Below are 13,790 nucleotides of genomic sequence, written 5' to 3'. Positions count from 1 at the left end.
GCCTGCTTAAAGGGGCCGCGAAGAGTTTTCGGCTGCGCGTCAGAAGAGCCTGAAGTAAGAAGAGGGCGGTGCCGTCCTCCGTGTCCTGGTCCCACACCCGAGAAAGGGGATGTGGGCAGGCCTACGTCTGTCCTTCTCGCTGCACTTGGGAGCTCCCGATCGGGGACAGTGATGCTGAGGTCTCACGTCCAGAGCGCGGCCTCCTCCATCGGGGTGAGCTCTGCGGGTGCGGACTCCTGTCCTGAGACTCGTTGCACGGGGTTCCCATCAGGGGAGCTCAATCTCGGGCACTCCTACCCGGGGATCCTTCATGGTCTGTCTCTTCCAAAAGGGCGTTCTTCCTCGGGGGCTGCTTTTGTCCACTTTCTGTGGGGGGGCTCCTTCCCGGGAAGTTCCCCTTTCTAGTGGCTTCTTTCCTCGGGGCGGGGGGGGGGCGGGGGAGGGAAGGCTCCTCTTTGCAAGGCTTCGTTCACCTAGACACGACGGTTCAGTGCCCCCCCCCCCCAGCCTCCCGTTTTTGCTCGACCCTGAATTTCATGTCGACTCTGGGTGCTGCCTTGAGCGGCAGTGAAACAGATAGCCCCCTTTTAAAGGAATACCCGGGAGCGGACACCCAAGATCGTCTTTCATAAGGAAGCGCGGTGCCCTGCGACGCTTACTTAAGCTTAAACAGCCTGGGAGGTGTCACAGTCAAGCTACCGGGATGGTTGACTTAGGTTTAGCGGAGTCGGTTTAACCTCTGACTCCAGCCTCTCGATTTGCAGCATCAGCCAACTCTCGGAAGAAGGGAGGACCACGTAGATCCTAGTGGCTTTGCGTTCAGCCTCCAGCTCGTCTATCTGGGGCGCAGTGCAGACTTGCTTACTTACCAGGGAAATATTTGCAGCTGATGAAAGGAACTCTTTCTTTACAGTCTTGTTCTCCTCCTTGGCTTCCCTAACTACAGAAAGAACAAACATTAGCAGCTGGCTAGCCAGTAGGGACCGACTCCTTTCTTTGTGAACTTGAGTCGGTACCTCCGGAACAAATAAAGTGACTATTTGAACAACCCTTTGGACACCATCAAGACGCTATTGTTTATAGATTATAAGTCAAATAACTCTCAGCCTCTGCTTTTCTCGTCTTTCTTTGGTTCATGGCATGTTATTCCTTTTCTATATTATGCACTTTAGAAATTAAAACGGGCTTTGCTGTTGGTGGTGCACACTTTTAATCCATCACTCGGGAGGCAGAGGCAGATTTAAGTTCAAGGTCAGCCAGGGTTACCTAGGGAGACTGTCTCAAAAATAGGCAAATAAATAATAGACTTTAAACCAAAGAGTTTAAATTCAGTAATTTTTTTCCCATTGAGACTTTTCATTGCTATCTCATCCTCCTCTTCCTCTTCAGCCTCCTCAAATACTGTCTTGTAAAGAACTTCTACCTCAGAGGCTGAGGTGGGAGAACGAGAAGTCGGAAAGTAACCGGGCTTATGTATTAGCACAGTGTTTCAAAAGTGAAAAATAAGATTTTTTTCTTCTTAATAAGCTTTGAAGTAGATTTTATGATTTTTTTTCATATAACATAGGGTTTAATTATGTAGCTCTGGCTGTCCTGGAACTCACTATGTAGATCAGGCTGGTCTCAAACTCGCATAGCTCCACCAACTCTGCCTCCTGGATGCTTGGATTAAAGGCTGTGATTTGGTTTTTGTTTGTTTGTTTGCTTTTGAGACAGTCTTGTTATGTAGTCCAAGCTGGTCTGGAACTTCTGTGTTTCCCAGGCTGTCCTTAAGCTCTTGGCTGAGATTATAGGAATGAATCATCATGTCTGGGAAATAATGTGATTATTGATATTGCTCTTCTAAATGAAGAGTAGCCATGAGTTTGACTCTCAGAAAGTTTCTTCCTCAACCCCCCCAAAAAAGTCACCCACCTTTAACTCCAGTAGTTGGGAGGTAGAAACAGAGGAATCTTCTGAGTTTGAAACCAGCCTAATCTACAGAGTGAGTTCCAGGACAGTGAGAGCCACACAGAGGAATCCTGGACCCTGTCTCAAAAACAAAGAACCACAGAAAAACAAAACAAGAAAACAAGAAAAAGTCTCTGTGCAGTTTCTTCATTCAAATGTAAATGAATTGAGATGACTCAGCAATTAAAAGCATTTGCTGCTGCTCTTCCAGAAAACCTGGGTTTGATTCCCAGCACCCACAAGGCAGCTCACAGCTATCCGTGACCCCAGTTCCAGGGGATCTGACATGTTCATCTAACCTGCCCGGGCACACACATGATACATATGCATACTTGCAGGCAAAACATTGATACACATAAGATAACAAAGTAAATAATCTAAAATTTTAATGACTAATTTTTTTTAAACTCATTTTGAGCTGACTGTAGATTCCAGCATGGCTCTAGGACAAATAAGAGAAATTAGGTGGAGGAGACGGTGGAGGAGACCCTTCACTTGGTTTCTCCAGGAACAGCACTTTGCTCTCTGGGCTGTATGTCATCAGGAAGTTGTCTGAAGTCAAGTTTGGGATGTTGTACAGAATGCCTAGCTGTGTGAGCCCCAGGAGAGAGTAAGTGTGTATAGCATCTTTGCCTTCATCTGTTCCAGGACTCTCTAGCTCTTAACTTTCCTTCTACTTCTAGCAGCCTTTGCCACCACCTCCTGCTCTGTATCCTAGCGACCACTCATCCAACCAGTATTCCAACCACACTGTCATGTTAGAACATTAAGTGGACTTTATATCCTTTTGCCTGTGGAGGATCGCTCCAGTCAGTGTGGCCATCCAAGCTGTTGTATGTGGCTGTTCCATATTAATTACGAAAAGCCAGAGTGTCTTTCGGTTTTATTATTATCAGTATTGCTCTTTTGGGGAAATGCGCTCTTCTTAAGTACCCCAGCTGGCCTGAAACTTTCTGTATAGTCGTCCACAGTGACCTTGAACTCCTCCTGCCCTAGCTTAGCCTCCTGAGTATTGGGATTTCAAGTATACACCATCACACCTGCCATCAAAACGTCTTTTTAGTAATTAAAAATGTTTACTAATTTACTCAATTAAAAAAATACTGTAATTTAGTAGTCCACAGGATTTTGAAGGCAGATTTGGAAGTATGTAAAAGGTGTCGTATGTATTTTAAGGTTATCTAGATAATTTCAAGATCATGTTTGTTGTAAGTATCTCTTATGAAAATATTAGTGTTCTCGCAGATGAATCCTCACAAAGATTATCTCTCTCCCGTGAGTTGGGAGGATAACGGATTGCAGGGAGCTGGCGGAGGTTGGGAACAGAAACGAGGGTAATAAGCCGCCTCACACAGAGTTTCCCTGGAGCGTGAGGGCCTTGAAACAATCACTTTCAGAGAATGGTGAGAAGCATGAGCAAGGGTCCCAAGTTCCTGGCTTACTTCTGGAGAAGCCCCTTGGGAGCAGAAGGGTAGCCACTGCAGGAGGCATAGAGTCACAGATCCGGTTTAGTGCCACATAGGAGGAACCGGTCAGCATGCTTTTGAATTGGTAGCCTTGTGGGTAAAGCTGTGTTGACACAGGCACAAAGCAAAGCTACTGCAGCAGTCATCTCTTTCTCCGAGCATCCTTAGTGAGCCTGAAGCAGCCACACCGCTCAAGCCCTTTCGCTTCCAACCAGAAAACCGTCTTTTCCTGGCGATTCCGATTGTTATTCCGACCACAGTGGAACTCGTGACTAGTTTTGTGTTAGCTTGAGCCACGCTGAAATCATCTGAGAGGTGGGAGCCTCAATTAAGAAAATGCCTCCCTAAGACCGGGCTGTAGGAGATATTCTTAATGAGTGATTGATAGGGGAGGTTCCAGCCCATTGTGGATGTGGCTACCCCTGGTCTTATAGTCCTGGGTTTTATTAGAAACCAGACTGAGCTGGACGGTGGTGGCGCACGCCTTTAATCCCAACACTCGGGAGGCAGAGGCAGGCGGATCTCTGTGAGTTGGAAGTCAGCATGGTCTACAAGAGCTAGTTCCAGGACAATCTCCAAAGCCACAGAGAAACCCTGTCTCCAAAAAACAAAAACAAAACAAAAAGAAAGGAAGGAAGAAAGAAAGAAAGAAAGAAAGAAAGAAAGAAAGAAAGAAAGAAAGAAAGAAAGAAAGCAAGCAAGCAGACTGAACTAGCTAGTCATGAGCAAGCCAGTGAGCAGCACCCTCCATGGCCTCTGCACCAGCTCCTGCCTCCAGGTTCCTGTCCTGTTTGAGTTCCTTCAGTGATGAACAGTGATTTAGAAGCACAAGCCAGATGAGTTCTTTCCTATACAACCTTCTTTGGTCATGGCGTTTAAGAGAAACAGTGTACTTTCAGAATTGACATGGTGAAGCACCTGCATGCGGAAGCCCTCAGTAAATGACTGGGTTCTGGGGTTTTTGAGCTCTCATGTTTTGTTTTTTATTTGCTTGTTTTCTGAGACAGGGTTCCTCTGTGTAGCCCTGGCTGTCCTGGAACTCACTCTGTAGACCAGGCTGACCTTGAACTCAGAGATCCAAGTTCTCATGTTTGTTTTCTTGTTAACCTGTCGCTGTTGACTTTTCTGCCTCGTTTTGTCAGGATTCAGTCTCTAGAAATGCCACCTTTTGTTTTTGTTCCACCTAGCCTGCTTTGTCTGGAAAATGCTTGGGGTTAGCAGTGAATGGATATGTTTTAGGAGGCAGATTCCCAGGGAGATGAAATGCTGGTGTGTTTGTGGATACAGAGGTCTTATAGGCATGACGGTCAGTTGGAGGTTCTGTTTGGAGATTAGGTGGTGTATATCAGTGTTTTACAGTTTCCTTTGAGTGACAAATTGTGTAAAGGGGCTACATTTGGTTTTATCTGTGGGCATAACTCCTTGTGACCAGGAGTCCAGTTCAGCCAATTCTGTGGGTAACTCCTGTCTTTGTGGGCGTAGCTCCTCGTGACCAGGAGTCCACGGTTAGCCGATTCCATGGGTAACTCCTGTCTTTGTGGGCGTAGCTCCTCGTGACCAGGGGTCCACGGTTAGCCGATTCCGTGGGTAACTCCTAGACTTTAACTCACTGGACCTCTCTAATCATTTTGTTCTTTGGTCTGTTTTTCAGCCTCCAAGGTCACTCTTTCTCAGTGACTGTTACTGAGCACTGCAGCCACCACTTCTAAAACACTACTGTCACCTGCCCTGGGCAGTGTCTTCTAGTCATCTCAGCTGCAGCTGGCACCAAGACCTTCCTCACACCCCAAAACAAGGCATCAAAACCCAGGTTCTCTGCTCTTTTTGCCAAACACTGACATTTTGTGTTAGGTCTCCCTTCAGAGGAAAAGAGAATGAGCCTGGGTTTCAATCTTGGAAAAGGTTTGAACATTTGATCAAGTTCTAGTGTTCCTGGCTTGGTCAGAGCCTTCTGAATTTTCTTTTCTTGGTTTTTCGAGACAGGGTTTCTCTGTGTAGCTTTGGAGCCTGTCCTGGAACTTGCTTTGGCCTCAAACTCACATAGATCTGCCTGCCTCTGCCACCCAAGTGCTGGGTGGGACTAGAGGTGTGTGCCGCCACCACCACCCGGCCTCTTGTGGATATTTTTAATCCTCATGTCTTACTTCATTAGCTGTGGCTGACTTTGGAAAACTGACAAATACTCGGAAGCAACTGGAAAGCTAACAAGTGGCTGGGCATGGCACTCAGAGACTCAGAAGACAGTGGCTTCCCATGTGATAGGAAAGTTGGGGTTTTTTCCTTTCTATTTTTTTACTTGCTTGTTTGTTTTTTGAGACAGGGTATCTCTGTGTAGCCCTGGCTGTCTTGGAACTCACTCTGTAGACCAGGCTAGCCTGAAATTTCTGAAACATCTGCCTGCTTCTGCCTCCTTAGTGCTGGGATCAAAGGCATGCTCCCCTTAAGTAGAATAGATTTTGTCTTTCACACAAGGTCAGTTTATGAAGCTATGTGTGATTTACTTGCTGTTTCAGTTGTCTGGTTGTTTTGAAAGAAGAAGTTATGTGGCATAGGCTGGCCTTGAACACTCAATCCAGTCTCTCCCAAGTCCTGGGATTACAGGCATGTGGCATTATGTCTGGAGAGGCTGTGCTTTAAACTTTAAAAATCGTCTCTAAAGCCAGACGAAACTCCTTTACTCTCCACCTGTGATTCTGTCATTTTCAGTACTGGATTGTAATCTGAATACGCGAGTTCGGAAGTTGATGTAATGTCATTTGCTTTTCAGCTGAGAATGTGTGTGTAAGATGCAAGCTGGACGTAGTAGAAGACTCTGCGCCCCGCCCCGCGTCCTTGGACCATGAAGGTCCTGGATGAGAGTCTCTTCTGGATGCTGCTTCCTTTCTTCCACTTGATAGCCAGCGCCGCCGAGCACGAGGAGGTAGCCAAGCATGCCATCAAGTTACACCGAGGGAAGGGCGCCGCCACCACCCAGAGGAGGCAGTGGGTCCTAGACAGCTGCAGGAGGCTTACCGGGCTCCTGCGGCAGAAGAACGTCGTCCTGAACAAACTGAAGAACGCCATCCGGGCGGTGGAGAAGGACGCTAGCCTGTCGGGGGAAGAGAAGCTCTTCCAGGTGCACACATTCGAAATTTTCCAGAAAGAACTGAATGAAAGTGAAAATTCCGTCTTCCAGGCCATCTATGGATTGCAGAGAGCCCTGCAGGGGGATTACAGAGATGTGGTCAACATGAAAGAAAGCAGCAAGCAACGTCTGGAGGCTCTGAGGGAGGCTGCCATTAAGGTGAGCCACCAGTCTCGGGGAGCGGGGAGACCTGCCGGGTCTAGGGATCTGTTGGGGGGGGGGGAGTTCAGGGTGCGGTGACACACAAACTTAGGAAGGCGGCTGAGGGAGAACCTTTCTTGCAGCCTGTCGGTGCCGTCATTGCTTCTAGGAGGCATCTACCCCTATCCTGTAAATCCTAGTGCTCAACCCAAAGTGAGTAGGATTGGCTTGCACTCCAGCTGTACACTCAGAAAGTAGCTAACCGTCTGTGTGCATCTGTGCTGCATGCATGGCAGCACAATGCCTTGCATCGCTGCTGTGCTCGGCGCATGGTCTCGCGTTAGCAGAGGACCTTCATGGGTGCTGAGCAAGCCCGCTTACAGCAGGTTACTTTCCTCTCTGCTGTGTTTCCATGTTGCTTGCCCTGCATTTTGCCAAGTTCAGCAAGAGGTTTAGGATGCTTGACTCCCTCTGCTGGCTAGAGTTAGAGTTGCACCTATAGAAATGGCCCATTGACCTAGAAAACTTCTAGGTCTACTCCAGATGGAGAGCTTTTGGTGGACGTGAGGAAGTCATATCCTGGTGTGATCCTTACCAGTCTTCATTTATTACAAATCATTAGGAAGAGACAGAATATGTGGAACTTCTTGCTGCAGAGAAACACCAAGTGGAGGCCCTTAAAAACATGCAGCATCAAAACAAGAGTCTATCCATGCTTGACGAGATCCTTGAAGACGTGAGGAGAGCTGCGGACCGTCTGGAGGAGGAGATAGAGGAGCATGCCTTTGACGACAATAAATCAGTAAGCATGTCTGCAGAGTGACTCCTCCCCCGCTTAGCCGTTCTGATGAGCACGGGCCCTGGCATGCTTAAGATGTTCACATGTGTCTCAGTGAAGCTGAGGATGAGGTAAAGCGCTTCCGTGCCACATGGAAACTAGTATGGACGTGTCCTCAGAAGTGAGCTAGCTACTCTGCTTTCCCTTGCAACAGTTACAGTCGCTCCTGGATGAATGGCTTGTCTCACGTCCTAGCTCCGCCACTCAGCCAGGGTCGGGACTCCAGACTCAGGACTCGGGGTGGTTGAGTTTCAGTGTTTACCTATTGTGGCATCTGTTAAATTCTGCAGAAGACAGGCTTATAGCAGAAATAGGACGGGCTTCTCATTTGTCCTGTATTGAGACTGTAAAGGTAAATTCATACTGATGCCAAGAATTGTGGGTCTTGGGTGGACGTACAAATGGTTACGGAGTGAAAACAAGTCAGAGTAAACACAGGCGTGTGTGGAGAGAAGAGAAAGTAGGGAGGGAAGGGTGCTTGATTCATTCTGGGTCCTCCTAACTATCCCTGGAGCCCTAAACATCGAAAGACTATACTATACATCAAAGTAGATGTTCGGGAGTAGCATAAGTCCTCTGTTTTACCCCTAAATTCTTTAGTTGAAAATTCCCTAATTCTGGCTAATGGGTACTATTGGGTTTGTTTGTTTTGTTTGTTGGAAGTCCTGGGTATTGAACCCAGGGCTGTGCACCTTGCTAGGCAAGTGCTGTCCCCTGAACTACACACACACACCCAGCCTTCTTCTCACTTTTATTTATCATGAGATGTGATCTTTCCAAGTTGCCTGTTCTACCCTTGAGTTCACTCTGGAGCCCAGGTAGGTCTTGAACTTGGGATCCTTGTGCCTTACCTTCATGAGCTGGGATTACAGACCCTGGCTCCAGACTTAGCATCCCTGATCTTTTTGTCACAGGACACTAAAACATTCTGGTTACTCTTCCAGTCTTTAGTCTTTAAGTGTTGATGTGAAAGCATTTAATTCTAATTGTATAATATTGGTTATGCTCCCAGGTCAAAGGAGTCAACTTTGAGGCAGTTTTGAGAGTGGAGGAAGAGGAGGCCAGTTCCAAGCAGAACATCACAAAGCGGGAAGTGGAGGACGGCCTGGGCCTCAGCATGCTCATCGACTCCCAGAATAACCAGTATATTCTGACAAAGCCCCGAGACTCGACTATCCCACGCGCAGACCGCCACTTCATAAAGGCAAGCCGTAGCCACCAGCCTGGGGCTGGCCAGCGGGGTGGAGCTGTCTCCTGCCTTAGACCGGATGCCACCCTTCTCGCTGTCAGGCTCCACTGGAACACTCACACCTGTTCTTTCGGAAGCCTCCCTTGTCTTGCTTTAATGTGTTGAGATAGGCTCTTACTATGAAGCCTGGGCTGGCCTGGAACTCACTGTCTAGTGCAGTTTGGCCTTGAATTCTCAGCAATCCTCCTGCCTTAGCCTCCTGAGCGCTGGGATTATAGGCAGACAGCACCACATTGAGTTTTAAACAGCCTCTCTTGATGGGCAGAGAAGACAGGATGCCAAAGGGCTCCCCCCCAGGTGCTAATTCTGACTGAGAGCCAAGCTCACGATGGGTGCTGCTGTCTATGGTTATAACTAAAATGGGACTAAATAGGTCTACAAAGCTGATTCTGTAACTGTCACCATCAGTACCCTCCATGGGGGCCGGGAACCCTCTGAAAAGTTCTCTTCCCCTCCTTTTGTGATGGATGAATACTTTTTGTGAAATGCCGGAAACTGGATAAATACCCTGTTCCAAGTCTCACTCACCTTGGGGTTTCAGCACCATGCTGGATCTTACTATATCGGTTATTGGGTGGTGAGAAATCCAATGGTGAATGTATCATGGATTAACTTGTGAGCTCTTAGGGCCCTGGGACCAGAACGCTTAATGGAATTCACGTATTCAGGGGTCATAGAATGCTTGTTTTTTAGAGAGGATGAACAAACAGACAAACTCTTTTCAGAACTGAACTTCATCTCTTAGGACACAGTTTTCAGTCCTCAACTTCTATGTGAGACAAAGCGGAAGTGAGAGTTCTCCCTCTGACTTTCTTCACTGGCTTTTTATTCTCATGAGATGAAGTCAAGGACCTCTGTCCCGTTCCACCCTCACAGTCAACCCCTCTGTGTTTACCATTTTTCTTTCTGTGTTAGGACATCGTGACCATAGGAATGCTCTCCTTACCTTGTGGCTGGCTATGTACAACAATAGGATTACCTACGATGTTTGGGTATATAATTTGTGGTGTGCTTCTGGGGCCTTCAGGACTGAACAGTATTAAGGTGAGAATAATTCTGTTTTACCGTCTAACAAGATGCAAAAGAAACATGAACGAAGACGAAACCGATCTGAGCTTGAGCCCGTGAAGATACCAGGCAAAGATGCCCTTGATGCATTCTTTAGCCCATGGGAGTATTGCATTTCTTGATGCATGGTGGCTTGATGACAGGCTTTTTTTTTTTTAATTGGTTTTTCAAGACAGGGTCTCTCTGTATTGCTTTAGAGGTTGTCCTGAAACTCAATCTGTAGACCAGGTTGGCCTGGAACTCCCAGAGATCTGCCTGCCTCTGTCTCCCGAGTGCTGGGATTAAAGTCGTGTGCCACCAACACCCAGCTATCTGTCTCTTTATATTAATATTAAAAATTGCATTTCTGCTGATATGATGGCCTGGATCACCAGGACCAACATTCAGACAATAAATCAGCTGGAAATGTTGGTCTCGGTGTAATTGTATGCAGCTCCTGTGGTTTGGGGAGCCGACTGAAGTCCCAGTCTCAAGAGACAGTAGAGTTCAAGGCTTCATCTGTGGGACAGGGTGACGATCTCTGTCATATGGAAATAAACACACTTTTGGCAGGAGAGAAAGGGCTCCTGGGCATTTCCGAGTGTGTCCCTTAAGTATATATACTTGGGCGGACAGTGGGAAGAGGGTGCTCAGAATGGGCGCTGTCAGTTTATCGTGAGGGAACAATCCAGGAGAGCACAGGACCACCCTCAGAACCCTCTCTTGCCACTGAGGCCCTAAGGGAATGGAAGGAAGCTGTGTGCAGGGGACCATAGGGTTCTCTGGTCCACAGTTCTTGAACTAGGATGGAGCTCAGTGACTTTCCTGGGCTGAAGTCTGATAACCACAGGAGACTGACCGTAACAGCCAAGGATCTTTGGCCAGAAAAAGGGCTGTCTGCCTAGCCTGCTCAGACTCCCAAGCCTGGGCCTTCTAGGAAGAAGTTGACCTGATGCAGGGGCAGCCCTCCATCCTGGGACCGTCTCAAAGGCATCACAGCAGTGAACTGTGCTCCAGGTTCATATTCTGCACAGATCTTTCCATGACTTGCAACACCATAATAAGATTAAGGAGACAGTGCCTCCGCCTCATTCCTGGCCCATCTTGAGTGTCGAGGGTAAAAGCAGGCCCTCGGGAGCAGAGATCGCTGTTAGGTCAGAGTAACTGGGCCACACAACCCCTGGGTACTGGGAGCACTCCATCAGCTGTACAAGGAGAAGGGCATGTGAGTGGCAGTGAAGATTATCATAGCTCAGAGTGGGACATGGTCAGGAGAATCAAAACAGCAACCTTTCCCTGTAGGAACCTGATAGGTTTTCATTACCAAGTTGAGAAATGGAGATTTGAGTGTATCGTCTTGGCATCATAGCAATGGTCTGGCCAAGAAAAGGGAAGAGAAATGAAAGGAAAACAGAGGCAAAGCAGGGAAATAACAACACAGATGTAACAGTAAGGTAGACTTAGCAGTGGCATGGAGCTGCAGTGCAGTGAAAGTGGAGTAGACTTAGCAGTGGCATGGAGCTGCAGTGCAGTGAAGGTGAAGTAGACTTAGCAGTGGTATGGAGCTGCAGTGCAGTGAAGGTGGAATAGACTTAGCAGTGGCATGGAGCTGCAGTGCAGTGAAGGTGGAGTAGACTTAGCAGTGGCATGGAGCTGCAGTGCAGTGAAGGTGGAGTAGACTTAGCAGTGGCATGGAGCTGCAGTGCAGTGAAGGTGGAGTAGACTTAGCAGTGGTATGGAGCTGCAGTGCAGTGAAGGTGGAGTAGACTTAGCAGTGGCATGGAGCTGCAGTGCAGTGAAGGTGGAGTAGACTTAGCAGTGGCATGGAGCTGCAGTGCAGTGAAGGTGGAGTAGACTTAGCAGTGGCATGGAGCTGCAGTGCAGTGAAGGTGGAGTAGACTTAGCAGTGGCATGGAGCTGCAGTGCAGTGAAGGTGGAGTAGACTTAGCAGTGGCATGGAGCTGCAGTGCAGTGAAGGTGGAGTAGACTTAGCAGTGGCATGGAGCTGCAGTGCAGTGAAGGTGGAGTAGACTTAGCAGTGGCATGGAGCTGCAGTGCAGTGAAGGTGGAGTAGACTTAGCAGTGGTATGGAGCTGCAGTGCAGTGAAGGTGGAGTAGACTTAGCAGTGGCATGGAGCTGCAGTGCAGTGAAAGTACAGGAATGAGAAAGGAGAAAATCGCAGATGGACAGAACAGGACTCTGCCAACTTTGTCAGTTCATGCTGGGTTCAGGACAGCACGGGATGTGGGGACACCGTACCAACCACACGAGCACTCTAAAAGATCGAAACTGAGACATACCATCTTTCCATTTAATATGACAGTATTAAAGACAAATGATGAACGCATCAAAAGCGCTACATATCAGGCTTGACATAACAAAACCTCTGGGCTGTGGCCAGATGTGGAAGTTCACCTTTTCCCTAACCATAGGTTTGGCGGGGCAGGGAGGGGGGTGTGGTGGGAATGAGGAGAGGGGTGATGAAGACAGATGTGGCCATGTATTTGAAAGTCTGTGAACCCCCACAGCTGTTTCTCAATAGAAACTGTAATGAAAGTATTCCTCTGGCAAATCAAGAAAGAGAGAGAGAGAGAGAGAGAGAGAGAGAGAGAGAGAGAGAGAGAGAGAGAGAGAGTGTGTGTGTGTGTGTGTGTGTGTGTGTGACGTGCGCAGTCAGGAAGTCAAAAAGATCTCAGATACAAGGGAAAGTCGCAGAATCTATTTATTTTTAAAGAACATACTGTTTTTTGGGGGGAGGAGTGGAGGACAAGGGACTCTGTATATCAGCACGTGTTCTGTCTCAACGTATGCCAAGTAATAAAACACTCAGTAATAAGCTTCCTTCTTCTCCAGTCCATTGTGCAGGTGGAGACGCTGGGAGAATTTGGGGTCTTCTTCACCCTGTTTCTTGTTGGCCTGGAGTTTTCTCCAGAGAAGCTGAGAAAGGTAAGGACCCAGGCTCTCTGCCACTGCCTGCAAGAAACTTGGTTTACATACATACTTTTTTTAACTCACAGAGTATTAAGTGATTCTTGTTTATTAGTTTGTTTTTAAAACTAGTTTATTAAAAATAACAATTAAAAATAATACATTTTATTAAAAATAAGTAAATTTTAATTTAGTTTGATACTAGGTTTTTTTTTTAGAAAATGAATTAGAAAAAGTCAAAACTTAGTAAGTGGAATGAGTATTCCTATGATTTTATATGGGTCCCTCTAAGAAAATGTGCAACTGAGAGTAAAATATGATAGAGATCGAATATTCAGTGTATTTCTCTAGAAGAAAGTTCCTAAGATAGAAAATGAGTTAGAGATTTTTCTTTTACCTCAAAAATGAGGGAAGTAACTTCTTAAAGATTGAAGGTGTCGGAGGATAAAGTGAATGCTATTGAAAGCTGGGAAATGGGAAGGTTCCAGCCTGAGCTGCATATAGTGAGAGCCAATATGGAAAAAAAAGCATATTAATTATATGATAATAGCATTGTAAAGAGGGAAGCACACACGAGGAGACAGTAGGGAATGGCCATGGTCACAGAAGCTGCTCAGGTGATCTGTTACGATAAGTCATTAGGAGTCAGTTTAATGCTGTGTCCATTTAACACAGCAACAGTAATAGGCTCTCCACTAGAGCCTCGTCCTGTCTAGCCACAGGCTGGTGGCTCAGTAATGGTGCCCGGTTGGGTTTCATCTCATGGAATGGGGCTTGAGTCCAATGAGGAGGTGGTTGGTCACTCCCGTAATGTCCATACCACTGTTATACCCGTGGGCATACCCTGCCAACCGAGTCGTTGTTGTGGTTTGCATCATACCACTGTTATACCCGTGGGCATACCCTGCCAACCGAGTCGTCGTGGTTTGCATGATTCACAGCTGTTTGTAATTAATGATTACTTTTCTCCCCCAGTCGCTTGCCTAGCACCTTCTGGTAGCTAGCTAGCCAGTATTTTGGATTTTTGTTGGTGGTGGCTGAGATTC

The 13,790-nt window shown here is 47.2% G+C and overlaps 1 protein-coding gene across 7 annotated transcripts in view; it reads left to right on the top strand.

Moving 5' to 3' along the window:
* The first annotated feature begins 40 nt into the window (after positions 1 to 40).
* Positions 41 to 13,790, top strand: part of Tmco3 (transmembrane and coiled-coil domains 3) — a 36,205-nt gene continuing 22,455 nt past the window's right edge. Inside the window, exons 1-7 of one of the 7 annotated variants that reach the window (XM_013122445.3) lie at positions 44 to 213; positions 5,068 to 5,226; positions 6,184 to 6,699; positions 7,304 to 7,483; positions 8,532 to 8,723; positions 9,684 to 9,812; positions 12,670 to 12,762. In XM_013122445.3, coding sequence (XP_012977899.1) covers positions 6,256 to 6,699; positions 7,304 to 7,483; positions 8,532 to 8,723; positions 9,684 to 9,812; positions 12,670 to 12,762 — 1,038 coding nt within the window. In that variant the 5' untranslated portion in view covers positions 44 to 213; positions 5,068 to 5,226; positions 6,184 to 6,255. Of the gene's footprint in view, positions 214 to 5,067; positions 5,227 to 6,183; positions 6,700 to 6,824; positions 6,895 to 7,303; positions 7,484 to 8,531; positions 8,724 to 9,683; positions 9,813 to 12,669; positions 12,763 to 13,790 lie in introns of those variants that run through there. The other 6 variants (XM_021234421.2, XM_021234420.2, XM_013122446.3 and 3 more) reach the window with 6 other exon arrangements.

Source organism: Mesocricetus auratus, unplaced genomic scaffold, assembly GCF_017639785.1.
Source record: "Mesocricetus auratus isolate SY011 unplaced genomic scaffold, BCM_Maur_2.0 Super-Scaffold_100031, whole genome shotgun sequence".
Classification (NCBI taxonomy): Eukaryota; Metazoa; Chordata; class Mammalia; order Rodentia; family Cricetidae; genus Mesocricetus; species Mesocricetus auratus.
The sequence above is the reverse complement of the archived record's forward strand: the minus strand, read 5'-3'. Positions and strand labels throughout refer to the sequence as shown.